General features: G+C 34.8%; 5 protein-coding genes across 8 annotated transcripts in view; 3 read left to right on the top strand and 2 right to left on the bottom strand.

Annotated features, from left to right (window-relative positions):
• Window positions 1–315: 315 nt before the first annotated feature.
• Window positions 316–5726, bottom strand: PhKgamma (phosphorylase kinase gamma). Its single transcript, XM_011503502.1, has 10 exons — window positions 5654–5726; window positions 5409–5506; window positions 4358–4533; window positions 3988–4272; window positions 3692–3782; window positions 3488–3624; window positions 3068–3165; window positions 1952–2035; window positions 1027–1185; window positions 316–496 (listed from the first exon to the last, which is right to left on the bottom strand). Exons 2-10 carry the CDS (start codon window positions 5498–5500, stop codon window positions 362–364), a joined length of 1257 nt encoding a protein of 418 aa, XP_011501804.1. The 5' UTR covers window positions 5501–5506; window positions 5654–5726; the 3' UTR covers window positions 316–361.
• A 2352-nt stretch (window positions 5727–8078) lies between these two features.
• LOC105365360 (retinol dehydrogenase 11) lies at window positions 8079–10365 on the top strand. Its single transcript, XM_011503501.1, has 4 exons — window positions 8079–8395; window positions 8667–8908; window positions 9007–9304; window positions 9575–10365. The coding sequence occupies exons 1-4, from the start codon at window positions 8123–8125 to the stop codon at window positions 9746–9748; spliced, it is 987 nt and encodes a 328-aa protein (XP_011501803.1). The 5' UTR covers window positions 8079–8122; the 3' UTR covers window positions 9749–10365.
• A 225-nt stretch (window positions 10366–10590) lies between these two features.
• Uvrag (UV-resistance associated gene) lies at window positions 10591–22310 on the bottom strand. 4 transcript variants are annotated; one of them, XM_011503497.1, is made up of 10 exons: window positions 22133–22310; window positions 15534–15658; window positions 14700–14904; window positions 14024–14611; window positions 13740–13912; window positions 13439–13665; window positions 13189–13356; window positions 12191–13114; window positions 11914–12016; window positions 10591–10906 (listed from the first exon to the last, which is right to left on the bottom strand). In XM_011503497.1, exons 2-10 carry the CDS (start codon window positions 15636–15638, stop codon window positions 10727–10729), a joined length of 2673 nt encoding a protein of 890 aa, XP_011501799.1. In that variant the 5' UTR covers window positions 15639–15658; window positions 22133–22310; the 3' UTR covers window positions 10591–10726. The 4 variants fall into 4 exon arrangements, with proteins under 4 accessions (XP_011501799.1, XP_011501798.1, XP_011501802.1 ...); XM_011503496.1 differs by lacking the exon at window positions 22133–22310 and adding an exon at window positions 15859–16088; XM_011503500.1 differs by lacking the exons at window positions 11914–12016; window positions 22133–22310 and adding an exon at window positions 15859–16088 and having other exon boundaries at window positions 10816–10906.
• Window positions 22311–24026: 1716 nt separating this feature from the next.
• LOC105365403 (spidroin-1-like) lies at window positions 24027–24636 on the top strand. The gene is made up of 2 exons (XM_011503545.1): window positions 24027–24207; window positions 24392–24636. Exons 1-2 carry the CDS (start codon window positions 24027–24029, stop codon window positions 24634–24636), a joined length of 426 nt encoding a protein of 141 aa, XP_011501847.1.
• Window positions 24637–24806: 170 nt separating this feature from the next.
• Window positions 24807–27558, top strand: part of LOC105365401 (zinc finger and BTB domain-containing protein 41) — a 5637-nt gene continuing 2885 nt past the window's right edge. Inside the window, exons 1-3 of the mRNA XM_011503544.1 lie at window positions 24807–25048; window positions 25771–26399; window positions 27259–27558. Of these exons, the coding sequence (XP_011501846.1) occupies window positions 25929–26399; window positions 27259–27558 (771 nt within the window). The 5' untranslated portion in view covers window positions 24807–25048; window positions 25771–25928. The remainder of the gene's footprint in view (window positions 25049–25770; window positions 26400–27258) is intronic.

The raw sequence follows: 27558 nt of genomic DNA, 5'->3' as shown, positions 1-27558 counted from the left end.
TGACATTTTACTAAAAAATTGCCCTTTCTGTCCTGTCCGTATAAAATTACAAAAATACTAGATTTATCAACAGCTAGGCATCGGAAAATCATCGAGTACGAATAATTTCTTTATCTTTTCATATTAAATAGTTAAAGATAAACTTTATTAAATTAATTTTCGTGGTAAAAAAAACGTGGTAACATAATAATGTATCAAAAAAAAAAAATTTTTGGTGCACTTTCAACCGTTCATTATTTATGTACAATGTAATCCCTAAATTTCAGATATTATTAAATTTACTGATTAACTAAGGGATAAATTAAATATAATTTTCAAAACTTAATATAATCTCATTATCATTCTTTCGTTTTTAATTTTGCTATCTACTCAAATTATTAACGTAGAGATGTTTCATATCAGTTTTAGGCGCATTTTCAAAGAGAGCTGCTCTATTTTGTCCTTCTCCTTTCTTCACCCAATGACCATAAACTCGAAAAGCACATCCATCAATCATCTAGAAAATTTATTAAAATTAATAAAAATTTACGTTTTGCACGTACGTATAACATTGTAAAATCTACCTCGTAAATGTTCAAGGAATACTATTAATCGCGTGTAAATATATATTAAGAGCAAACGATCTTTCAATTTAATTGCAATATTTTGTATGAATAGTAAGATGGTTAAGTATTTTAAATACTTAAGAATGTGAGATGTATCGTTAATAACATTAGTACGAGCAAATTTACAAAGCGGAGCTGTTTATTTTTTGTTTTTAAATTTAATAGAGAGCAAACACTGGTGGCCAATTTGTATTGTGTTTAAATTAAAAAGAAAAAATATTTTCAACATATTAAGAAAGTTAAAGAGAATTTTACTTATCTCCTTTATGGTTAACAATTTATTTCTAATTGTCATTTATTAGTATATTATTTTCAACTTGGTTAGTGCTCAAATGCTTAAATTCACTTTTATCTTGTAGTATTGAAATTATTGTTATCACTTGGTAAAATTATGCTTTTAGAAATACATAATACAACCTACTTTTCTTAAAACCTTGATTCTGTAAGGATCCGTACAAGCTACATTTATTGATAGTGGTTCGGGAGTAGAATGCAGTCTTTTAATTCGAATTACTGCTCTTACGCACAGGATAGCAAGTTGAAAACTCTTTCTAGCGTTAAACGATTTTGCCTTCAGCTCCTATTAATATTAAATTTATATTATTACATTCAAAACACATGTAACACGTGCTTTGTTTGACTTTTAACAAGATTAGATAATAATCATTTACACACGCACACGCACACGCACATATATATATATATATATACATATATATATATACACGATGGCATCTATTCTCTCTTTTTCTTATAAAGAAATTTAAAATGATATGTAATACATAAGTATAATTAGCTCACTAAAAAATAATATACAATTTCAATTAATTATGTTGCTTATAAGATTACGTCGTAAGAAAATTTAGATAAACAAGCTTTAGTGCTTAAAAAAAAAATAAAAAACTTAAATCGATGACAAATGTGCAAAAGATTAACATTAATTTTGAATTAGGTTTCATAATAATCTTGAATAAATTATTTTCTTATTTAATTATCGATAGTGTGGTCTTGAAGAGTTTTGTATTGTCTGTAAGTTAAAACGAATACAAATAAATATTAATAACACTATACACACATAATTAATTGTTTACAGATAAAAGGAGATTAAAAATATTTTGTTAAACCTAGAGAATTAGAATTACTTCATTACAATAAACCTAAAATCAGTTAATTATTAATTATTAGAGTGAATTGATACATTAAAAAGTTACTCGTTAAACATGAATATTGTATAAAAATAATGTTGTTAATAAGGACTTATTAATTTGATTTACCATTTTTCTAAATGTTTGGTTAAAACTTTAAAGAAAAATTTTTAAATTCCATCAAATAAAAAGATCTATTACCAAAGCTAATTGAGATATCCGACTGAGTCGACGTGAATTAGTAGAGAGTGAACGCTTTAAAGGAGCGATATCTTGATCCCACAGCTGTAATGTTAAATAACCCATAATTTAAATTATTCCTTTATAACGTTTGTAATGAAGAATATTCGAAATATGAATTGAAGCATGAAGATAATTAAGATATATAATTTTTTTAATATTGCTAATGATTTGACAATTTATATGAGTATGCGTGAAAGTAGATAAGTGTGTAATATATAAGAAAATATTAATATTTATGATTATTATGATTATCATGATGATGATGACGACGACGATTGTTGTTGTTGTTGTTGTTTTTGTTGTTATTATTATATGACAAGGGATAGATATTATATTAAATTAAACAGTTCATAATAATTTTATAATTTATTTATTGCAAAAGAATCGTTTAGTTCATAGACTTAACATTTTTTTTTTTTTTTTTTTTTTTTTTTTTTTTTTTTTTATCAGTAGGTAGGATTTAGGTTTTAAAAATTTCAATGATTACTTCAAAGTATTTTATAAACGATAGACCGAAAAATAAAATGGAATAAAGCAAAAGTTATGTATTAAACGATTCATATCTCCTTCATTTTAATACAACGTAACGATAAAAAAGAAAGAAAAAAAAACCTCATGCTTGTATAAAAATTTTTAGTATATTTGGATTTTTACGTTTGAAAATTTTTACCAAAAACTCCTCAACCAACTCTAAATGATTTATAAATCAAAGGATAGAGTACTTCTTTGAAAACCCTAATTTCGTAATGCCTACAAGCACTTTTTAATATCGAAATAATAAAAGTAATTAAATTAGAATTCCCATACATAAATTTAAATAAAAACCGACTACTCCATAATTTTTTTTTATTACTGAAACTACAAAATTATTGTACAGCACCTTAACAGCTACAATAAATAAATAATAAATAAGCAAAAGAAAGTTAATTATTATCCAATAAAAGTTTTTATGTAAAAATTTTAGAATAAAATCCTAGAATATAAAATTAACTGTCTTAGTTTATTATTAAGATTATATTAATTACCATTAAGTCGTAATAAATACTTAAGAATATGAAATTTTGTATATCTTACCACTGTATGAAAAAATGAGTGGTCTAAAGCCTCTTTAATAGAAATTCTTTTCGCTGGATCGATAACTAATAATTTGCTAATTAAATCTTTTGGAGCATCTATTAGAAATATTGAAAATAATTTCAGCTTTACAAATTACTCTACTTTAAGCTTCATAATAATCAAAGAATTTAAGTTTATAATTTAAAAATCTTTAACGCACCTATTTAACTAACAATAAATAAGAATTAAAATACTATAATGAATGTTAGAATAAAAGGTTACATTTGTTAAATAAGAATTGTCGCATTAATATAAGATTTCTCCAAACTCTATATTAATAAAAAAAACGGCAAAAAACTAAATTGTTCATTAAATAGATGCCATTATAATTCGTTATTATAAACATGTCAATGTATAATAATGTCTGATAGTACGTACCCGTTATATCTGCCCATTCTGGAGATGTAAACGAATATTTTCCCTCCATTATGTTCCGTAGCATTAACATTTGTTTACGGTGCCAAAAAGGAGGGCAGCCAACTAGCAAAGTGAACATAATTACTCCGCAAGCCCACCTGAAAAGCGACGATAGATGCAATTCCACCTTGTCTAACGCAAATTAATTCCTTTCGATTTACTTACACATCGACTTCGTAGCTATAACCACTTGTATTTTCAAACATATTGCACTTTAAAACTTCGGGCGCTAAGTAACCAGGCGTACCACAAAGGTCTGTAAATAATATCAATTTATAAATAATAAATAAATAACTTTGACAAATCACACTGTCACTTCTTTAAAACAAAACATTATCGATATATCACTTAATATTGTAATGAGACAGTATTTTAAGATATAAATATAGAAAAGCATTATTAATACGAGCAATTATTGATTGACGTATCAATGGTTTTACGAATGAAAATAATGGATATACCAAAAAGCTTCTCGTCCGCTTTCAAAATTTTCGCAAAGCCAAAATCCGTGATTTTTACATTAAGATTATCGTCGAGTAAAATATTTTCTGGTTTCAAGTCCCTATGTACAATTCCTTGATTACGAATATGCTGAACTCCTTCAAAAACTTGTCTCATAATGTAGCGAGTTTTTTTTTCAGAGAGCGTTACAACATTAGTTAAATAATCAAAAAGCTCTCCATTTTTACACAGCTCGAATATCAAAAAGATAAACGTGCTAGATTCAAAAACATCGTGTAGCTCGACTGTTGATAGATAAGATATTTTTATAAGTGACAAAGAACAGTTAGGTAGAGGGATTAAGTTTGAAAGAAGATAAAATGAAATTACTTATGTACGGATGGCCAGCCACCCTACGAAGTATTTGCACTTCCTGCATGGTAGCATCTTTCATAGTATGAGAATCAACGCCGTCATGAGATTCGCAGCTTATATCTATAATTTTTGCCGCATACTCTATACCGGTTTCCTTCTCTATGCATCTTCTTACCGTCGAGGAAATGCCTCTGAAAAATAAAAAAAACAAGACAATGAAATATTTTAAAATAACGGCCTTATAAAATTTGGCAAATTTTTAACAAATACAACTAATTGCAAAAGCTCTCTCTAGGCACAATCGACATTTACTTTAATTCGACCCTTTCTTCTTACCATTTCCTTTTCACAATCCATTCTTTCCTTTTAATACTTATCTCTAACTACGAACAATATATATATCCAATACACGAAGAACAAATGTATTTTTTTTTTATGGATTTGGCTATTAATAATTCGACGGAAGGACGAGGAGGATGGAATGGAAGAAATGAAAGAAAATGAAGTACTCGAAGAAGTTTAATAAACTTACAAATGATTTCGGATGGATTATTCTGATATTGGTGTGTATAGATGGGAAATTAATGCTAGCAAAAGCGAATTGATTCGACAATGAAAGTTCGTGATTGGCAATTGGAATAATTACGGACGCGCTCCTTACGGGACTTACTTATACCTTAATAAAAGACGAGAATGGATCACGACAGAGGAGAGAGAAAAGCTAAAGTGAAACTTTAACGCTCGAGCTTTCCTCTCGAATTATCAGCCATCGTAGGCTAAACTTCAGTCAATAATAATTACATAACCACGAGGTTAGTTAACGCATTTGAGCATCAACATCTTGGCGCGTTTGCCTCCACGTAATTCCCAAATACGCGAATTCGCCAGCAATAATATCGAATGTACGAGGGGGCGATATGGATGTTGGGGAATGGGAGCGCTGGCCGCTGTGTTGGGGGGGGGGGGGGGGGGGGGGGGGGGGGGGGGGGGGAGGAAGGAGGAGAAATATCAATAAGCAAAACTTAAATAAGGTAACGTGACACAAAGAAATAACGTGGATATTTACTTGCCGAGGATCTCTTTGGGCTCGTACTTTGCATAAAAGCCCTTGGCAGCATTTTTGTCAGGCAATAGATCATCGCTCTCGTCCTTCGCCATTTGCGTCTTTGTCATAATAACAATAATAACAATAATAACAATAATAATGATAATAATAACAATGATAACAATGATAATAATAACAATGATAACAATGATAATAATAACAATGATAACAATGATAATAATAACAATGATAACAATAACGAGTACCTGTCGCGAGAAGAAGAGAAGGGAAAGTCGCGCGAAACGCGTTCGAAAGGAGCGAGAGCCGCGCGAGGTTCGCAATTGCTGTTCTCTCAAAACGAAACGAAGGAAAGAAGGGAAAAGAAAAAAGAAGAGAAAAAAAAATAAGGTCGAAGAGGTCACGAGGAATTATCTCGACGAGTTGAAAGCCGCGCCGATGAAACTCTTTTCACAGCGAACGCGCCGAATTCCCGGTCGTAAATAACGCAGCTACGAACAAAGAGAGACAAAGCTTATTGTCAATACAAAATAGCGCGCGCGCCTCCACACCATCGCCCTCGCCTCACCCCGCCAACACGGTTGTCACATGTTTCAAAAATCTCGCACCACTGAAGAAAATAGAGCGCTGCCAACTATTATAATAATTATATCATTAATACTCGTTACACATCTATAAAAAGCCACTGAATCTATATATTTATATACATACAAACGTATCATATCTCTCTCTCTCTCTCTCACTCTCTCTCTCTCTTTACTACTCACTTTTTTACACTCGCGACTGTGTTTCGCTACTTTTTTCTTCCAGTGACTTAATAATTAATTATTAGTCATCGTGTGTTTGATTTTATTTATCTATTTCACTTTCTCTCTCTCTCTCTCTCTCTCTCTCTCTCTCTCTCTCTCTCTCTCTCTCTTAATTATCACAGGACATCACACGCACGGAAAACACCGTTCTCAATAATTAATTCCTTGGGCGATTGTTGTTGGGCAGCAACGTCTACTGCTATGCCCCAGCCTGGCCCTAATAACATTCGACGATAACATTATTATAACGAAGCGCCTGCAATAATAAAAATATAACAGAGTTCGAGGAATTTCAAATGCCTAATCTTCTCACTCGAAACTCCTACAATCCAGAGTCGAGGGAATAAATCTTAAACTATGTCAACGCCAAACAGGAATTCTAGATAGATTGTGCATTCGTTTAAGACATGCGCAATGGATATCTAAGCCTTGCTCTCCTTACAAAATCCTCACAAAATCCATCGTCTAATAATATTAATAGCGCCACGACATCCCGTGGAAGGGGGAAAGTGTGCGCGATATATTTTTTTTTTTTTTTTTATTTTTTTATTTTACATTTTGGCGGATTTTAATAGTATTTGCCCGGAGCTGGACATTCGAATAAGGAAGATGAGAATAAGCGTGCGAAATAAGCAAATCAGGCGAGACGATCGATCGGAAAAACTCGTGAAAATTCCTGCGAGTAAATCTCAGCGAGTAAATTTCTCGGCAATTTGTTAGCTAAATATCATTTAATCCCCCCCCACCCCACCCCCCACCCCACCACCATCCAGACACGCAGTGAACTTTGAATTGAAATTGGAATTGAAAATGAAAATTGAAATTGCCGGTAATCGCCGGTGCGACTGCGCATGACCCGAAAAAAAGAAAAACTGTTGCGTCCTCTAGTGGTTACGATGGGGTAACATTGATTCCCCCCAACCTCCTGACAAATAATTTGTCAATTCGCCCGATAAAACAGAGACCTTTAGCTATTAGCGATGTGTTATGTTATCGTAAGGGTCGATCGAATTTATTCAAACTCGGTCATTATTATTTTCTCATTTATCTTGCGTTTCAGGAACAATAAATCATCGTAGTTTAGAAATAAAGTTAATAAATTGATCAGCATTACCTTTTAGTAATAATATATTTTCATCTTTTTTGGCAAATTCTTTCAAGATTTTAATGAAAGAGCATTTCTATCTATATCGCTCGCAAATACTTTGTTGTTTAGTCCAAAGAAATGGTCCGGACTTTGATGCTCCCCCTCCTCATCAACCCCCTCCGCCGCCCATTCTTTTATTTATTATTATTGTGTTATTATTTTTTCTTGTTATCTTTTTTTGCTCTTCTAAACATTTGCATTTAAACAAATACGAGCTGTAAGAGTGAGAAGTAGCATGACTTAAGGATATATAAAATTGACAAACATGCATTTGAATTAAATTGCTTTAATTGTTATTTGCAAGTAAAATCTTTACGTATGTGCTTATTACGTGCAGTCGCCCGTGAAATGAGTATGTCGTTTTACCAGTAATGAGAGTAAAAGTAATCGGCTAAAAAAAAGTTATTTCCATGTTATAGAGGGTGGGAAAGAAAAAGAAAGAAAGAAATACAATAGTATAAATAATATGTTCTTTTAAAGTATAATCTTCGCGCTTATTGATATGCAATAAAAGAATTACGATTTTTTACATTCCATTTTAATGTGGTGTATTAAGGTTAAACTATGTGGTTTTAATATTTGCTTGTTTCAGTGAAAATTAGGAAGGAAAAGTTTTATTTTTGAATATGTCTTCATGGTTGTTAGCATAACTTTATAGTGATTTATTTTCACTAATACTAAATAGAATATATACCCCATTGATTATTGCAGTACTTTGTAGAAACAAAACAAAGAAAAACAAAGAATAAAACATAAAAAATATGGTATCTACGTTATGCTACATCATTTTGCCAGTTGTTTTTATCGCTGGACTATTGAGAAAATGCAGGGAATACTCTTGGGGAAGATGTAAGAGTAAAAGTAATTTAGAAGGACGTATTTTTATCGTAACTGGCAGTAATTCTGGAGTTGGCAAGGAAACGGTGAAAGAGCTGGCTAAAAGAAAAGCCACCGTTATTTTGGCTTGTAGAAGCTTACAAGCTGCCAAAAACACGGTCCAGGAGATTCGCTGTTACGCACCTGGAGCAGAATTGGTAAAAAAAATCTAACTCAAATTGGCATTTAAATGGAATAGGAATATGCGTGGCATGTCGTTTATTCTTAAAACTCTTGGGATTTTATAGCGACAGAGCTAGTCGATCGCGCATAAATGTGATAATCGTATATAACTTACTTCTCCGCTCGCTGAATATAAAAAACATTTATAATTACAAGCGCTAATTGCACATAGATATGCAAATACATTATAAGAAATATTCTTCCATTAATTTATCCCATATTAAATCAAGTTCTTTTTACATTTAGATTCCCATGGAACTGGATCTTGCTTCGCTCACGTCGGTTAAGCATTTTGCTGCCGAAGTATTAAAAAACTTTTCAGAAATTCATGTGTTAATTAATAATGCAGGCGTTTATGTACCTTTACAAGACAAGGACAAGGACGTAACTAGAGAAGGATTTGAAATACACTTTGGAGTTAATCATTTAGGGCACTTTTTATTAACAAATTTATTATTGGATAGATTGAAGCAGTGCGCGCCCAGCAGGTAAAATATATTTCTTCATAGCAAGCCAACGATATTATAAATAAGAAAGGAGCGTGCGGGGAGTGGCATTTTAATATATACGTTAAATATAATTTTAGAGTGGTTATAGTGACGTCGAAGCTGCTGGAATCGGGTGTCATTGATTTTAATAATTTAAATGGTGAAAAAGGTTTACCGGTTAAAGGCCGCATGAATCCTGGTTATTGTAATTCAAAATTGGCAAACGCTTATTTTGCCAGTGAACTGGCGAGGAGAACTGAAAATAGTGGTGTTTGTGTTTATATGGTTTGCCCAGGATTTGCATACACCGGATTATTCAGACACGTAAAAAGAAGTTGGTTTCATTATATTTTATTTTCACCAGTGGCATTATTATTTTTACGAACCCCCAATCAGGTAGGAATTTCCTTTATATACTTTTACCTAATATTATTGTTTGTTATTATTATTATTATCATCATCATCATCAACATCGTTATCATTATTACAGCTGTGAACAATGCTTTAAATATTTTTAATTATATTACATAGAAAGAATTGTAAAGTAAATATGTGAAAATACAAATTGTAATGTTACACGTACATTAGCAATTGACGCAGCCTGCGATGATTTACAAGGTGATTATCATCAAACGATAATATTAATTGTAATTAATTTGTTTTTAGGGAGCACAGACTGTATTGCATTGCGCCACGGATCCAGCTTTATCCAATGAAAGTGGAAATTTATACTTTGACTGTAAGGTGTATACGTCCAAAAAGAAATTAGATGCTGAAGTGGGTCATAAGCTCTGGGCAGTAAGTTCTAAACTGACAGGCATCGAAGAATCTTCCATATAATTTTTTAATTAAAAGCGATAATATGCTTAGAAGAAGCAAAATAAAAATTATGGGTAGAATTCTATTTATTGACGACTGAATGATAACTTTGAAGTAAAATTTATTAAAATTCAATGTGAGAAAAATATATTATTAAAAAATTAAGCATTTGTGATAGTTACTAGCTACTCCTCAAAGTATATATCCACTCGAATATAAATAATTATTACCAAAATGAACAAAAAAAAAAAGAAAAAGGAATTCAATTGTTGACGTATTTTCGTTTTTTGACATATCCAAGATAGTACAAATATTTTTTTAATGCCGTAAATACTATCAAAACGTACATGTATGAATATGTCGAAAGAAACATTCTCTTGGCAAACAAACTATTAACCATTGATAAGCAATAAATGCCAAAAAAACATTTGTAGAGTCAAATAATCACTTTTAGATGCTAATTTTAGAATGACAGTGCCATTTAGACTAATTATAATAAATAATGAGATACTAAATCGTCATTTTTGCTAATAAGTTTTTGTAATGTAAACGAAATGCTTGTGCTCTTGTTGCGTAATTGTATAGTATTATGTTCGATTGTATTTAATTTCTTAAACTAGAATGTATCAAAGGTTATGCACAATACTTGATAAATTAATATTAGAAATAAATAAAATTACCAAGGATAAATATTCGCCTATAATTGTATTATTATTAATTACAGCTATTAAAGAACATTGATGAAATGTTTTTACAATCCTCTCATAAACACGCATCTGCGGCAATTCATTAATTCATTAATCAATGCCATTGATTAATTTGAGATGGAAATTCAAGTCTTCGACAAATACTCTTACTTAGGATTGATTTTAATAAATAAACGCAAAGCTTTATTGGCGATTAATGTACATAGACGTAATGACAGGCTAATTTTTAATTAAAAAAATAACCTTCTTGATAACTTCAAAGTAATTATTAATATTTTAATTGTATACATTTTTATAAGCGTGGCCTCATCACTTTGAAACTGGTAGTCTTATTCGCTAAGGCTTCGGTTCGTGCGTAAACGCTTTCCGAACTTCGTCTTATAGAATCCATATACTCTGTCGGCGATGTGACGTCATTGGGATTTAACTTATTTTGTACTTCGCGTATGCTTAATGTTAATTCATCTTGCAACTGAAAAAGAAATAAGGATTAGTGATGGTATGAAAGTGAAAGCTCACGATCAATGTATTCTTGGTTTGGAAACTATTTAAATTTAAGTATATTTAAGCGAGAGAGCAAAATTTTGGAGAAAATATTTCAAATTTTATACGGCCTAATTGTAGATCACTCGATGCACCCAAATCCCGAATCAATTCATGCGACACATTTACATAGAATAATACTCGCTATATATAGTTTACACTATTTTAATAATTAAGCGTTTCATTATTAACGTTATACAGTAAAGCCTAATTTTTTCATTCCAATGGCGATCGATAATATTTTCATTATCATATATTTTTTATTTCACTCGAGAGTGCCAACTTGTTTTATTGTTCTCCTATAACTTTACATCCTTTCGTTTGACGTTTAATCATCGTCGACATAAAAAACGCAAATAATAAATAAAAAAAAATTAATTTTCCAAGCTCATTTCAAAGAACATTGATTAATGATAAGTATGATATATCGCTGAGAAGTATATAATATTCTATATATAATTGGTGCTTTATTCTGCCAAAACACAATTGCAAAACTTGCAAATTCATATATTCTACATGAATTTTTCATAATACGTAACTAAAGCCTAATAAATCTTTTATCTTTTGTTCTGCCAATTTGCAAGCACATTGTTTATGCTCTAATGCATGTAGCGACATGATTTGTTAATTGACGGTTGGACCAGACACTGGAAAAATTCACTGAAACTATTGTACTAAATTGTAATAATTCTCAAAGTAAGTTTAACAATGAGTTCCTTTAAATGAAATGTAATTATTCAATAATATAATTATTAAATATAAATTAAGTATAATATAACAAAAGCGCATAAAGAATATTTTTAATAACGAATTTAAATCTGCCAAAGTCTAAATTCATTATTAAAGAAATCGTCGTCAATTCGCTACACTTTTTATTTAAAAATAATAAATATTATCGGTTTGAAATACATCTATTTATTAATTTAAAATCTTTACCAATGAATCACAGACTTGTTCATCTACAAATTCTTTGGCAATTTCTTCAAATCTACCTGTACTTTGCTCATCAAGAGTTTCTTGAGTTCGCCTTTGATATTGCCTGAAAAGATTCTGCCGTCAGACTGGAATAACGAGAAATAAGAAATAAAAGTTATAACGAGGAGCGGGATGGAGGGGGGATAAACAATGAGAATGGAATGTGTAAAATTGTCTACGGGCGTACGCGAAATGATAAATGTGATAAATTGAAGAATCATAAAACTCTCAAAAATACCTTCCTTCCCTATCACATTTCATCGTATCTTCTCTTGACATCAAATTTTCTTGCGAATTTGGTTTTAAACTCGCACTCGTGCTATCACAATCGTTCATTTGTTCCAAGGAATGACTAATATCATCTGCTTTATTGACCCCTGAATTCCGCTCGAGAGTATCATCAAATTCTTCATTCCGAGATCTTTGAGATCTTTGAGATCCTTGAGATCCAACGAGGATTTCATTTTCAATGCTAAGATTTTCATTGGCGCAACAGCCTTTACTATCAGTATTGCGTTTAACGTTCTCTTGACTAGTAAAAACTCCGTCGCAGCATTCGTCATTCTTAATGGAAGAGTTGCCGTTAGAACTGTCTTCTCCGTCTACTATGCTACCGCTTAAAGCCATTTCGCAACTACTTATTGAATTTGAGCTCCGTTGTCTGGTATTCGCAAGATTATCGTTATTATCCGGGCTAACTCTTGGTTTTGATACTGACATTGGCACCATTATTTCAATGTCACTCTCGATCAGTGTTATATTATTAGTTTCAAAATTATTGCAGCTATTTGGAACTCTGCTCGTGGAATCCTGGCTCTTTTGAAAAATAGCCTCGTTCAAAGTCTCGTCGCTGCTTATATTACACACGTTCCTTGGCAGAGTCAAGACTGTATTATCAATCGCGCTTTCTTCGGATTTACAGATTCGTTTGGACTGGTTGTTCAAAAGCCGAGTATTCATCGCAGGTTGATTTAATCCTTGATCGAGGGAGGAGCCAAGCAATGACTTGGTACCTTTAAAGTGACTTATCGACCGAGTAGTTCTGTGAAATTTTTCAAATAGAACTTTGTGTATTGGCGGTGTGAGAGAAATATTGCTTTTATTATTGCCAATGTCTACATCCAACGAGGAGCCAGAAAATGTTCGCTTCGAGCTGTCCAAGCTGCAATTCAAATACATCTGCATTATACAGCGTTGAAAATCCAGAGGAATGAATATTTAGTAACTAAGACATACGTATGACTCTGCTTTACATTAATTAGTCCCGAAAGATTTGGTAATGTAGCGCGCAAATCAGCTGTCGGAAGACCACAATACCATCGCAGCTGCGCTATATTCTTATTTAACAAGTACACCGCATAATGGAATTGTAATTTATCTTTACTTCGAGCGAATAAGGGAAACCTGTGGGAAAGATCTTTCTTGTAACATCAATCACCGATTACACAGATTAAAATTGTAATGGAATTGAATGCAAAACACTTACTGCCGATCAGGATCTGGCAGATTTCCAGTAACGTGATCGATGATCTTACTACGAGAACCATAATGTATAATGGGATATCTAGTGGGTACGTTCAAAATATTGGCAATCATTTGCGTCGTGTGAGCAACAAATCCAAGAGCAACCGCCACTTGCGTATCGTTCGAACCGTCTAATTTTTCACTGTCCGGTAAATGCACATCGTTGATCGTAAACCTATCGTCTTGTTGCTATTCACAATGAAAATTATTACCTCTCGAGGGCATGCTTGGCAAAGAATTAATTATTATTCTAAGATAATTACTTGATTAATAGGATAAATGAAGCTCAGCTCGGTGATAAGCTGCCTCCGGCGGTGAGCAAGGCGTGCGGTTGTTTGAATATATGTTTCTCTAGAATCGATGTGATTCTGTCGCCATTCATACAATCTTTCTATGTCTTTATTAAGTTCTCGATATCGATTCATGAGATTAGATCCTACAACAGAATTAATAAAAATGTCAGAATTTGGCGAATCTTCAAAGCAGAACAGTAGCGCGGACAGTAAAAATATTGAAGGGTTATGTCGCTGGATATTATGGGTTATACCATGATCTTGATTTTCTTCCATTAAGTCAGAATGGCACTGATTTAGCATCCGAATTTCTCCCATCTTCCTTACTCTCTCTTGTTCTAACAGTTTAGTTCTAAACTTAGCTACTTCTAAATCCTTGCGTATCCTGACAATTTCGGCTTTCTTTTCTCTGCTCACTTTTTTCGGTTGAAACAATCTATTCAACGACGACTGTGGATACTTTGGAACTATTAAACTTTCTCCGGATGCTATTCGCTCCCTTAAATTTTGTACGGAATCAATTTGTTGCTTCAGTGCTTGCATTTTACTTCTTAAACTACTGAGTTTATTAACCGTGTAACTGTCTTTAACTTCAAACGAATTAACACCCATGACGAGGAATCTTTTAGAATCAGGATTGGTAACGAGGCAAAAGGGTGGTGCAAAGAAACCACCGTGAAAATGAAAGACCAACGAATTCTCATGGAGAAATGTTTCCAAATTGTTCGATAACTTTGATCCTATGTAAGTCAGTCCTGTAAATGATATGCCCCAAGTAAATTCGGTAATATCCGATGATAGATCTTCTTTAACGGTTCTTTTCCATAGCCTTATAATGATTTCTATACGAAAGAGAAAATCAAATGAAACAAGCATAATGCGACCATATAGAATATTATTTAACCTGTAATTTTATATTGACAGACTCACCGCTTGCATTCGAATGACCTGTACCTTGCAGAGTAGGCACTTCCAGACTCGCCCATCTCGGACTACTATTGTCTATAGGTTCGCTCGTATATAAAGGAGAGGACATACTCGTCCTGTGCATCGTATAATAAAACCAGCATTTCTCTCGCTTATTATTTATTTTTAACTGATATCCAACAATCTGAATCAAATTCCTCAGACGAAGCTAAAGAGATTATTTAAAAGAAAAAAACATAAATTAGAAAGGGCAAATAATTTTTATATTATTTTGATCTTATAAGATTATCCAATCATTAAGATTGGAATTTTTTTAAGACAGACATTAAGAAAGCATAGAAAAAAGTAAATTATACTATTATTCCACGCTTGCGACTGAGTGACTAGAGCATTTGCAGTTTCATGATCGATCGTAGATTGATAAATATTCTAAAGAGCGTCTAATAAAGTTTCCAATAAGTTTGAACATTAACTTTACATCAGTCCGTTAATCATTCATCGGTGTACTTAATATAAAATATGTGAAATATTATTTAAGCCAAGGCGAACCAAGACTGACTCGTTGACCAACGTTGCTTTAATTTTCTTACGATAAAGAATATAGCAAACGTAAACGATTATAAGGCAACACTAGCTGGGACTTCAAACGCTCGGTGAATTACCACAAATTTACATCAATGTAAATTGATGCAAAATAGAGAGAGAGAGAGTGAGAGAGAGAGAGAGAGAGAGAGAGAGAGAGAGAGATATAGAGAGAGAGAGATAGAGAGAGAGAGAGAAGAGTGAGAGATATAATGAGAAGGAAAAGTAACGAAAGGTCAACAAAGGTTCGGTCACCTGTTGTGTAGCAAGAGGTAGCCAACTTTTGTATCTCGGTGCAATGCGAGGCTGCAACGTAAGATCCAACTCCTTAACGCAGCATCGCATCTTCGGCTGCTCCATAGTTGTTTTTACACATTATTCTTTAGTTAGAAATCGAAGGTCGACCGTTCATGAAAATAAAGAAAAGAAAATAAGCGACTCTAAAGTACTTTTAGCTTCGTGAGCCTGCGAATCGCGCAATGTAGATATTGCTCGAATCGAAATTCTCTCAAGGCGGTTTTGCAATAATTCACAACTCGATTCGTAATGTTGTTGAGTTAAATAAAGGACACTGGCTTACATTACAAAACTAATATTATCGCTGTAGACTGGCAACCCAATTTGATTACACTAGTATCAACGTGGCCACATCATTATTATATCGCCTGAAATAAATGCACGAACTCGATAAATCCAACCATCGGGAGCTTAAATTTCTGCATAAAGGATAAATTGACAACTATATTTAACGAAATTAATGGACAAGTTGACAGTTTCTACTGTCTTTCTAATGTTGCTGTTACTCGCCAATGCCACTGAAGCTGCTGCTGCTGCTGCTGCTGCTGCTGCTGCTGCTGCAGAAGACAAGATTTTGCTGGCATGCGAAGGCGGAGAGAGATAGTGATTGGGGAGGGGAGAGAGAATAATACATAAATGGTGGTGACGAGCCGGTGTCGCAAGCCAAGCCAAGTACTTGGATTTAGAGATATGATATTCATCTTCGCTTAAATGCATAAATGCATACTCTCCTTTCCAGATGCATTTACTTGGAAACGATCGATATGGATAATGAAAATATCATGATCGAAGAAATGTGTCGAGGTAAGGCTTCAATTCAAGGTGTTACGAAAGTCGCTGAACAATTAAATTATTAACCAAAGAAATATACTCGATAAAACAATGACACGTGCATTTATCCTTGTATATTCGAACAAAGAATAAAGAATAAAGAAAGTGACGACTTTTGTAAGAGTGTGAGTGGGAGGAGGAAGGGAGAGAGAGAGAGAGAGAGAGAGAGAAAGAGAAAGAGAGAGAGAGAGAGAGAGACTTGATTTTAATATTCATCAAAGATTGCCATTGGTTGGGGTATTAAAAATCGCTTGGAAATTTCATTTCAGATATCGTCTCTGTACTCGCATGTCGGAAATGCTGTTACCAGATAATTATCCACTACATTATTGTATTGTATGTCGAGAAGAAAATGATTGAAAATGATTTTCATAATATGTTTTTATATTAAATAATCTATGGTTAAGGGCGTAACTTACTTAATATATCATGCGTAGATAAACTTGGCGCGCGCGCGCGCGCGCACACACACACACACACACACACACACACGCAACCATTAATCAACCATTAATAATTGTGATACCAAATTTCATGCATCTAATGCGTCCTCAACCCTTTGTAAAGATAAGACGTTTCTTCTTATGGATAGTCATTCTTGATTTTTAATAACGAATAATGTTTTATTTCATAAAATAATTTTATCAAAAATACATTAATTATCATTTGTTCAATATGCATGTTTAAATACATGATTGTATATTGCATACCATACTATTATCCATATACGTAATTACTATTTCGTTACACTTTTAATTTCCTACAATGATAATACAAGCGCAAAATAAATAATATATATTATTAAATATAAGTGCAACGTCTCAATACAACAAACGCAATCAACTAATTACTACATTCGTTGAGTTAGAGTCGGTGGTAGTTGAGACTCAAGTAAATAGTATAAATTATAAAGAATAGACTTTAATGGTTCATTAACTTATAGCAAATGTCAAATTAAGCTTTAATTATTGACTGATAATGTATAATAGATTAAGAAAGAAATTCATAAATCGTATATTATTCATTCGTATCAAGTGAATGATGATAATTTTATAAATCAATGATAAGCTATTATTATTAATGTGAGGGTTGTATTAAATTTAAAAAAATGTTCAACAAAAAAAAACATGTTTCAATATAAATTAATATAATGAATAATAGCATTAATTATTATAGAAATTAAAAATATAATGAAGAAATAGATTTTAATAAATGTAAATATGAAAAATGTATATATATATATATATATATATATATATATTCTTATTCTTATAAAAATGAAACTTCATAATATAAATTGTTATCAAAACACATTGGAATTCATAAAATTTATACATAATGATCAAATATAAAGTAGTTAATTATATAGCGTACGCTAAATAAATATTTTTAAATATAATTTCTAATTGTTAACGTGTGCTATGTACAGATGCGACAATATAAAATAAATTATAACACGAGCAATTACTTTTGGTTTTTAAATAAATATTTAAAAAATACGCGAGTTTTATTTTTCTTATTCAAGTTCGTTTTGTTTTTATTTTTGTTATTGTTTTTTGTTTTTTGTTTTTCACTCACTTAATCAATACGAATTAATATTCCTTTGTAATTGATATTTATATAATGCCAAGTTTGTTTTATTCATTCTACTAGAACGACTATATGCCGATAAATGAAATGACTATGTAAAACTTAATTTATCAAAAAATAAAACATATATTATTAAAAAAATAAGTGAAAAAATTATTTAAATAATACGTAGTCTCGTATGATAATTACGTCATGATAATCTGCAATTTAAATTTTATGGTTTTTGCTTCGCTATCGTTTATCGCATAGAATTCATAAAGTTGGTTTAGTTAAAAAAAGTAATAATTTTTGCAGAAATCCAAATGATTAATTACAATTTAAAAAAAAAAAAATTATATTGCCGAAAGCGTGCACACAATAATGATATACTATTAGTTGTAATTTATTTCTTATTTATATTCGTCTTGTATCATTCTCAAAGACATTTCTCAAAGGAGAGCATTCGATCACGGTCTTATCGTACAACTGATTACACAATACTGTTATTTGATCCATCTATCTTTATCTGAATTAATAGGTTTTCAATTATAAACGTTAAAGTTGATGCACGTCAGAAGCCAGGTAATACATGTAAACTCGCTTCCACTATTGACAACTCCGTCGAACATTATTAGAATAACGTAATTGTACCTGCTGGGTGAATAATTAGATTGAGATGCACGTGTTTGAGCGATATACTACATGTAGTACTCGAGCCATGTTAATTAAATTATTTAATAATTATTAAATAAACTTACTTACTAACGAAGTGTGCTGCCGTACTTATACGTAAATGATTGTAAGGTTTTTTTTTATTTTTTAATTTAATATTTGTACAATATTATCCCTGTTAAAGATCAATTTTTTTTTTATCGTAATTAAACAATTACAAATGTAAAAGTTAAAGCAGAGTGCTAAAAACGAGGTCGTAAAGATGAACTTGAAATACGCGATTGCAAAATTAAACATGAAACGTTAATGTGAAAATGTTTGCTTCTTTAAGCCGGTATAACGTAATGTTGACCTTCAGTCCATAATTTGACATGCTGACGGTACACCACACTGGATTACTTTAACTTTAAACAATTGTCTAATGTATAAAACAAAAGCACATAAATGCATATTATTATTATTATTATTATTATTATACGTGTTATATTCCGTGATCAGCTATTTAATTATTTTATAGAATAGTAATTGTGAAATAATTTTTATTGGAGATACGCCTCTTTGGTTTTTTTTTTTTTTTTTTTTATATATCATACAACAGTGTAGTTACTTTTAAACAATCAAAGTATTTATTTCTGCAATTGTGTAGAATTTTTAAAAATATAATTTAATCGGTGTGCTTAACATATTTGCCGTTAGCCCGTTAGATTATAAAAAGCCATGAGACATTATCAATTATATAAAAATTCATTGGCATTTGGCAGTTTTCTATGCTTAATTCAAAATAATTGTCAGCAAAAGTTTCCAAAAACTATGATTAGTAATGAATCGACGAATCGTGTCGTATTAGTTTATTGATACAAGCTACTAAAAAATAGTAGTTTTCTTCTGCTAAATAAACTCAATTCATTGCTCAAAAAATCTAAAGAAAACAAAAAAACGATTGCAAAGACAACGCTTTAAGAATACATTCGTAATTGACGTAACTATTAATTTTAATATATTAAATATTGTCTATTCCATATTTATATTTACGGTTTAAAGTAAAATGGTCGTTGTTAAAACGTTGCCATCTGTTATTAAAATTATAATAAACCATTACCCGTCATCAATCGTTTCTATTTCACGTTATAACGTTAGGACGCACCAATGCATATATAGTTTCATTAGCTAAATTATGCTGTTAATGTAGTTTAAGGGAAACCATCGATTAATTATTGATTATATTTTGAGATTCGTCAACCCTATAAAAAAATATAGAACTTTACAAAATATTTGAGAGGTCAAAAGGGAAGTGTAGGCGGTATTAAGTAAACAGCACAAATATTAGAGAATCGCACAATTAATTAGATGGCAGATGACGATTGGCCAATTAATAATAACCAAATTATGATTCTGTTGCCTGTAAACCATCTAATAATTAATTCATCTGATAATAAGAACGGATTTTTAAATTTATTTTCATTTCTTTATCAGCAATTTCAAATTAATTTTAAAGACATTCGAAATATAAAATCATCACCAATCCATCAATAATATTTCTCTTATAACAGATAATTCATATATTTATTTAGTTCAAAGATTATTGTTATGCAATATAGGTAGGTGGTAACCAATACTTTTAAGATATAACAAATATTAATAGATTTTGAAATATTGCTGAATTTTGTTCTACTGTGTGGTTTATCAAATGACATTTAAGTACTCTTTGTCTCCCCTAGTCGTTTAAAATCGGCAGTATCGTCAATGAAATTTATAAATTTACAAATATAAAAATAATTTAAAGCGAACGATCGTGCAATCATTATTAATTAATCTCCTAACTCGAGATTTTTCAATGAAATTTCATCATAATAAGGCAAATTATAATTATGAAGTATTAAAAGTCATGTCGGAATGTTTCATTTGCTGATTTCGGTAATCCGAGAATGTGGTACTTTATGCTAACTACGGCTCCACTGTATTATCGTAACTACTGTTAGCATTATTATATAAATAACGATCCTATCATTCTTCCAACTATCGATTAAACCACTCAGCCACATCTATAATAATAATAATAATAATAATAATAATAATAATAATAATAATAATAATAATAATAATAATAATAATAATAGTAATAATAATAATAATAGTAATATTGATTATGATGATTATGATGATTATTATGATGATGATGATGATGATGATGATGATGATGATGATGATGATGACGATGACGACGATGATGACGACACCGACGACGACGACGACGACGACGACGACGACGACGATCTTTAATATAAGTTGTATTCTTCAATACAGAATGGCCAAGTTCTTCTTCATTTTCTTTCTAAATCAACGATAATAAGAATAATATATTGAAAAAAGATCAATAATGTTCAGAAACAATACGAGATATCCAATATATATTCGAAACATTAAAAATTTGTATTATTTTATAGGATTTATATAAAATTTTTATCGTTCACTAAAATTTAAACCAAATTGAATCTACTGAATTATCGCTAATCTAGTAAAATTTTAGATATTTTTTCTATATTTATTCTAACGAGTGCGTGCACAATTACGGGAGAAATAAAACCGAGAGGGCGATAAAATTTCTCATTCCTTTATTTATTTAACACTCCGTTTAATAATTGAAATGTAACAAAGTAATGACTTTATACAAACATAAATCATCGCAATAAGTCGAAATAAGGTTATTTAATTTTTAGTTTAACGAACTCTCTTTCATCCTAAAAGCTATTAAGATTAAAAGTGAAAATTGATAAGTCTTGCATCAAAATGCTGTCAAATTTATATTAAAGAGCATAGCACATTGATCGAATCCATTGCGTTTAGTATCGTTTAACTTTAATAAGAAACGTTTTTTTGGTTAAATCGTTAAAATTTGTACTGAATTTGATATTTTTTATCGATAGAAACTTCCGATAGTATAAAGATTGTACAATATCAGATAATATTTAGGACATATGAAGATGAAAATTTATTCACTTATTTTTAAGACTATCGATAAGAATAATAGATACTTGCAACCTACGTATTCCCATTAGAGAGAGAGAGAGAGAGAGAGAGAGAGAGAGAGAGAGAGAGAGAGAGAAGAACAAGAAGAAGAAATGTTTCGAAATGTCTTTGAAATTTAAATTAAACACTGGACAAATATTAAATTCAATCTATCAACTCAGAGTTCTAACGTCAATTTTTTTTATTCTATATCTATTATCTACCTTTACAACGAAACACGCGCGCACATACCCCCCTGTCCCTCCTACTACCACCGCCACCATCGCCACCACCACCACCACCACCACCACCACCACCACCACCACCACCACCACATGAAAAATAGATAAAACAACGAAGAATTTTTCCAAATTCAATGATTCATTCAATGTCTATTATTACAGATATAGATTGACTAAAAATATCGAACGTTTGCTTAATTATAATTATTTTCTTCCGATTATCGTAACTGGAGTTACCTGCTTGAACACTGCGCTCAACAACCAATGGCCTAAATCAAACGCACGATCCAGCACTTTCCATCAATTGTAATTATAATTATTATTAATGGTGGCGTGTCGTTATAACTTTATTATTTGCAACCAAATTGTCACTCGTTTGCGACTTTGAGCGCGAATTAGAGAATCGGCCTTGTGCCAATGCGCACCCGCCGTCGGCAAATATTCACCGCACAATGACTTACTTTTACATTTGTCCATTAATCCCAGAGTTTTCGCCGTTTTTGCCCAACACCCCCTCCCTAACCCCCTTGCCGATCGCAATGTCACGTTTCACGCCGATTTTGTCGTCTCGCACCTCTCTCTTTCACTCGTTATACGCTGCTTAGCCGACATTTTCGTCGTGCGACGCCTTTATTATCATCGTCTCGCATTATCAGCAAAGATTCTCTCAAAATAGCTCCTCTCTATTTTCCCATTCCCAAGCTCGATTCGTTGCCTCCGTTACGCTTTATCGGCCAACGTAAACGTACGAAGGGACGTGGCCACTTCGCTAATCATCAGGACTTTTAAGTTTGCCAAGTCGTGATGCGCATACATAATAGCATTGGATTATCCATTGTTATCGCATCGCGCACGACGACGAGGCGTCCGTGCACGTTCGCACACACCTATACAATATAAAGCCAAAAAGATAACGATCGAGCGGCATATTACAAAGTACAGCGGCCCACTGTGATTGCATTAGAATTAGCAACGAGTGCTTTTTGGTAAAATTTTATGGGTCGATTATGCGAATCCAAGCCCAATAATAAATAGATGGTAAAGGCAGCTTGTAATAAAGTACGGTTGTCGTAAGAATTTGTTGTCGTTATTATTGACGCAAAGGAGGCGGCAAAGGATCGTCGCACGTGCATTATTCACGTAAAAAGCCAGGCGGCAACGCATCGGGCATTGGGCTGGAGAAGGTGGAGGAAGAAGCGTGGCGCTAGAGTGCGGGCCGACGGTCCCCGCCGTGTGGAATTGGTGGAAACGCGCGAGAGTAGCCTCCAGTGTGCTGCCCCCCGTTCCCGGATTCGGGAGGACGCCGAGACGGTCGACGACGCTTGTGGCTTCGAATAGAGTAGTAGTGCACCCTTGGAGCCTCCGCGTTATTGCACACGAGGTAGGAAACGAGCAGCAGCAGGCGACGCGTTGACTCGATTGGAAGGGGGTGGGGGTTAAAGAGAGAGAGAGAGAGAGAGAGAGAGAGAGAGAGAGAGAGAGAGATCTTCGTAAAAAACGAGAAGCGAGGAGAGTAGGCGCATGAAAGAGGAGCGCTCTTATCATGATTTGTTTAATATGCAATTAATTGTTGAGCTCGGAGGCCGAGAAAACGGTACTGGGACTGAGCGGCGTCGCTGGCCGGCCGGTGAGGTCGAGACGATCGGGAATTATCATGGTGACGGACGTCGAGGTGAGGAGGGTAAGAGCGAAAAGCGAGATGCGTGAAGATGCGCGAGGAGCGTCGAACGAAGGTAACGAGCGCGACTAGTTTCGGCCGAGAACTGGAATTATCGGCCGTCGGGTGGTGGCGCGTCGTCGTTCGTCGTCATCTGGAAAGCCAGTCGAAAGGTCGTCGAGTCCCGTAAGGTGCACTAGATATTGGAAACGAGTGGAGAGAGAGAGAGAGAGAGAGAGAGAGAGGGGGGGGGGGGGGGGGAGGTGTCGGCGATGTAGTTAGGGGGCGGAAGGGGAGCGGGATGTTGGAATTGGGGAATTGGATGCGCGGGAGCGTCGCTTAGCCGGTGCGAGTAACGGTAGATATGATTGGAAAGTAGCGGAGTTTCCCGGCCCGAGGTCCTCGCCTTGCTTGTCCCGCGTGTATCGACCGAGCAGCAAAATTTCACGACCATAGGTGTTAAATGCACGGATAATGTGCCCGCTGGCGATAGCTGCAGCTGGACATTGTTGGATGTTGGCGGACGTTGGCGTTGGTAGCGTTGGTGGTGGCGAAGCTGGTGTTGGTGTTTACGGTCGCGGCGGTGGCGCCTGCGACGGCCGTGGCGGTGGCGATGGTAGTGGTGTTGCGTACACGACGTTCCACATAGAAAACCGTAGCGTTTTATAGCGTACCGTAAATAAAGAGATGTATAGAGTAAGCGTATGTTAAGATACGATGAGGGACGCGGTAAAAGTAGTTGGCTAGTGGCGCATTCAATGAAATAGAATGGAGGGGAAAAAATGATGCTAATGGTAAACTATGCAGCCATGTAGTATAATGTATTATGACGTAGCAAGGCAAGGCAAGGCAAGGCAAGGCAAGGCAAGGCAAGGCAAGGCAAGGCAAGGCAAGGCAAGGCAAGGCAAGGCAAGGCAAGGCAAGGCAAGGCAAGGCAAGGCAAGGCAAGGCAAGGCAAGGCAAGGCAAGGCAAGGCAAGGCAAGGCAAGGCAAGGCAAGGCAAGGCAAGGCAAGGCAAGGCAAGGCAAGGCAAGGCAAGGCAAGGCAAGGTAACGTGACGGAGCGTGGCAGTGGTGTGAGGTGAGGAGGGAGGCCGGACGAGCTCGGACCCGCGCCATATTAATCGGCTAATTGAGCTGGCTGACTGACGTTCGGGGGAGGAGGATTGGATGGACCCGGAGGCAGCGTATGTCGCGCCTCCATCGCTCGCTCACGATCGTCATCTGGAGCCGCAGCGCGGTAGGCGGCGTCGGCGTTCGGCCCAGTTAACGCCCGTGGCCATTTTGCTGTCCGTTGATAAGTCCGCGAGGAAAGGAAAAGTAGCGATCGCGTACCGACGGTGGGACTCGACAGCGGCCCTCAACGGCGCAACTTGACCCGCGCCCCGGACTTGCCGCCGAGTGGCTGGACCGCCGGATCGCCGGGTAGTAGCTGGATCGCTGGACTCCGCATGGCAGTCCCTCGACGTTACTGCTTTCGTCGCGGACGCTCGCCAGGTTAAGATCGTCGAGAACTTTGAGCGCGCGCGCGCGCGTTAGCTCGCCACCCTTCTCCCCTCCCTCCCCCAATACCCCTCGTCCTAGTCCCACTTGCACCTTGGCGTGTCGTCTCCGTTTAACGGCCGAGGCCGCCGAGGATCGAGCGATCTTTACCCTCGCTACATCGCGGTGGCAAAACACCTTCGGGGCCTGACACCCCCGCGTCACCAACCCCTCCTTCGCATCGCTGTCGCCGCCTCGACATATCGTTGTAAACAAAGCAACACCAGCGGGGACCCGCGAGCCTCGATGCACAACGGCTCAGCGATAAATTGGGGACGAGCAGAGACTGCCGCTTATCGCGTCGTAAGCCGCCGTAATTCCTCGTGCCAAAGCTCAGCGATAAGTAACGCGTGGCGCGTGGGTTTGCGCGACGTTACCTCCGGTGGTTGGACCATCGGCAGATGAGTCGCTTGTCGATGGTTGGGTTATGTGGAGCTTTGTTGTCGTAGCGCTTGGGGCGAGGATTGCCGCAGGTTTTTCGTAGTCACGGTGTAATAACGATGGGCATGGCGTTAATGCGAGGAGGTCCGCTGTTATCGGGATATTAGCGGGGCTTGCGGCGATCGTTTATGAAGACCCGAGGGAAGGGTGAATCGCGCGACCAGAGGGTGACGGGCGACCGTGGGTGGTATCTCGCATTGGATGTTGTTTGACTCTGCGTTACTTTTTGTTGGCAGATGCCTGGAGTTTTAGTGCCACTGACACGAACGACACGATGATGAAAGTCATTTAGAGAGTAGCGAAGCTGGATGGTTCTTTGGAATGAACTGAGGTAATCCAGAACGAGAGAGAGAGAGAGAGAGAGAGAGAGTGAAAGAGAGACTGAGAGAGGAAAATGGAGGATAGCGCAAATGTAACAAAGATGTTGGAAGAAGTGGTCGATGGACAAGAGATTATTTTGGAGCAGGAGGAGGAGGAGGAAGAGGAGGAGGAGGAGGAGGAGGAGGAGGAGGAGGAGGAGGAGGTGGATCAGGAGTGCGAAGATGGTGAGATAGAGGAGATCGTAGAAATTATCGAAGAGATAGAGGAGATCGACGATGGGACGGATGATGTAGAAGAGATCGAGGATATAGAACATGTAGAGGAAGAGGAGGAGGAGGAGATCCAAGAGGTTCAGGAGCTTCAGGTGGTTCAGGAGATTCAGGAGGTTCAGGAGGTTCAGGAGGTTCAGGAGGTTCAGGAGGTGCAGGAGGTTCAGGAGGTGCAGGAAGTTCAAGAGGTTCAGGAGGTCGAGGAGGAGCATTTTTTGCAAAAGACTAATGGCTTGTACGTGCCTCAAGAAAGTAGCTGTGACTCTAAGGAAAAGGTTAAGTATCGGAGTGGTGTATTTCGAGTTTTAATTAGAGTGGAAAGTTCTAATCCATTATTGATCGTGCGTTTTGTCGGTAAGGTAACGCCAGGAGTGCAGTTTTCAGTTTGTGTTTTGTGGGATGGTTTTGTCGAGAGTGTAGCGTGCCAGAGAATGATTTTAAAATAGCTAAAGACGGTTGTCGGACATTAAAGTTGAACGAGCTTCGTTGAAGCACTGTTAGAAACAAATGCAAATAAAATTTTAAATTGAGATAAAGTAATAGGTTGTTGTCTCCATCTGTAAGATATTGTGATCCCCAAGGGCTTTCGTAATGCTTAGAGAAAATTAATTTGGTATTTTAAAGAAAATAATATAATTTGCAAATGTAAGATAAGTCTATTGGGTTAGGGTTCAGGGATAAAATCCTAAAGTAATAGATTCGTTTGGCACGGTAAGTGAATCCGAAATTTAATTACTGCTTTAAACAAAGGTAAAAGTTTGGTAAAGATTAATTTTTTTTGTTTAATATTATTTCAACGGTAAATTTAAGGACATCTATTATGTGAACATTACAAGCCATTTGAGCAGTGCATAATTTCATTGTCTTTATAATATCATAATAAATATTAATATTATATTTATACATAAATTTAATGCTAAAACATAAGAGATCCAATGATCTTAAACGAAAATAATTGAAATAAAACAAAGTTCTACCTTTTCTATGCTGTTATTTTAATAGAGGAATGAAGCAAAATTCTAATTGAAATTTGAAAGAAGCGTTTGTTGCTTTTGGAAAAGTCAGGAGTAAACTATATTCAACGATAGGAAAGTAAATGTTAAAATTATTATTGAAAATAAAAATTATTTCCAGCAAATTGTATATATCAGCAACCAGAAACCTACCGTTAATCAAGAAAAACCCACCGGTCATATTCGTTACGATGCATCAGCCGATTGGGAAGACGAGGAATACGACCAAGAACAGAATTCTATAGAACCCGTGGAAGATGCAGTGGCAAATTCTGGTGAAATGAATACTTACGCTGCATATAGTAACGGAGTGAATACGGAAATAATAAATGTAAACGAAAGAACAGAAATTTCTAGGACACAGCTAAATTATGAACATAGTGTAAATCAAGATAATAGTGTAGATGAAGATAACAATCAG

This window comes from Ceratosolen solmsi, unplaced genomic scaffold, assembly GCF_000503995.2.
Source record: "Ceratosolen solmsi marchali unplaced genomic scaffold, CerSol_1.0 scaffold33, whole genome shotgun sequence".
NCBI lineage: Eukaryota > Metazoa > Arthropoda > Insecta > Hymenoptera > Agaonidae > Ceratosolen > Ceratosolen solmsi.
This window is presented reverse-complemented; position numbering and strand designations above follow the sequence as displayed.

What these genes read in the sequence shown, in the direction of transcription:
- LOC105365360 (XM_011503501.1), top strand. Translation starts at nt 8,123, where the DNA reads ATGGTATCTACGTTATGCTACATCATTTTGCCAGTTGTTTTTATCGCT. An exon ending in ACGCACCTGGAGCAGAATTG is followed by an intron (nt 8,396 to 8,666) that starts GTAAAAAAAATC and finishes TTTTACATTTAG; the next exon opens with ATTCCCATGGAACTGGATCT. An exon ending in AAGCAGTGCGCGCCCAGCAG is followed by an intron (nt 8,909 to 9,006) that starts GTAAAATATATT and finishes ATATAATTTTAG; the next exon opens with AGTGGTTATAGTGACGTCGA.
- PhKgamma (XM_011503502.1), bottom strand. Translation starts at nt 5,500, where the DNA reads ATGGCGAAGGACGAGAGCGATGATCTATTGCCTGACAAAAATGCTGCC. An exon ending in AGAATGGGCAGATATAACGG is followed by an intron (nt 3,166 to 3,487) that starts GTACGTACTATC and finishes TATTTCTAATAG; the next exon opens with ATGCTCCAAAAGATTTAATT. An exon ending in ACTCATTTTTTCATACAGTG is followed by an intron (nt 2,036 to 3,067) that starts GTAAGATATACA and finishes TTAACATTACAG; the next exon opens with CTGTGGGATCAAGATATCGC.
- LOC105365403 (XM_011503545.1), top strand. Translation starts at nt 24,027, where the DNA reads ATGTGCCCGCTGGCGATAGCTGCAGCTGGACATTGTTGGATGTTGGCG. An exon ending in GACGTTCCACATAGAAAACC is followed by an intron (nt 24,208 to 24,391) that starts GTAGCGTTTTAT and finishes TGACGTAGCAAG; the next exon opens with GCAAGGCAAGGCAAGGCAAG.
- Uvrag (XM_011503497.1), bottom strand. Translation starts at nt 15,638, where the DNA reads ATGGAGCAGCCGAAGATGCGATGCTGCGTTAAGGAGTTGGATCTTACG. An exon ending in AGGTCATTCGAATGCAAGCG is followed by an intron (nt 14,612 to 14,699) that starts GTGAGTCTGTCA and finishes TCTTTCGTATAG; the next exon opens with AAATCATTATAAGGCTATGG. An exon ending in AACAAGTCTGTGATTCATTG is followed by an intron (nt 10,907 to 11,913) that starts GTAAAGATTTTA and finishes TTTCTTTTTCAG; the next exon opens with TTGCAAGATGAATTAACATT.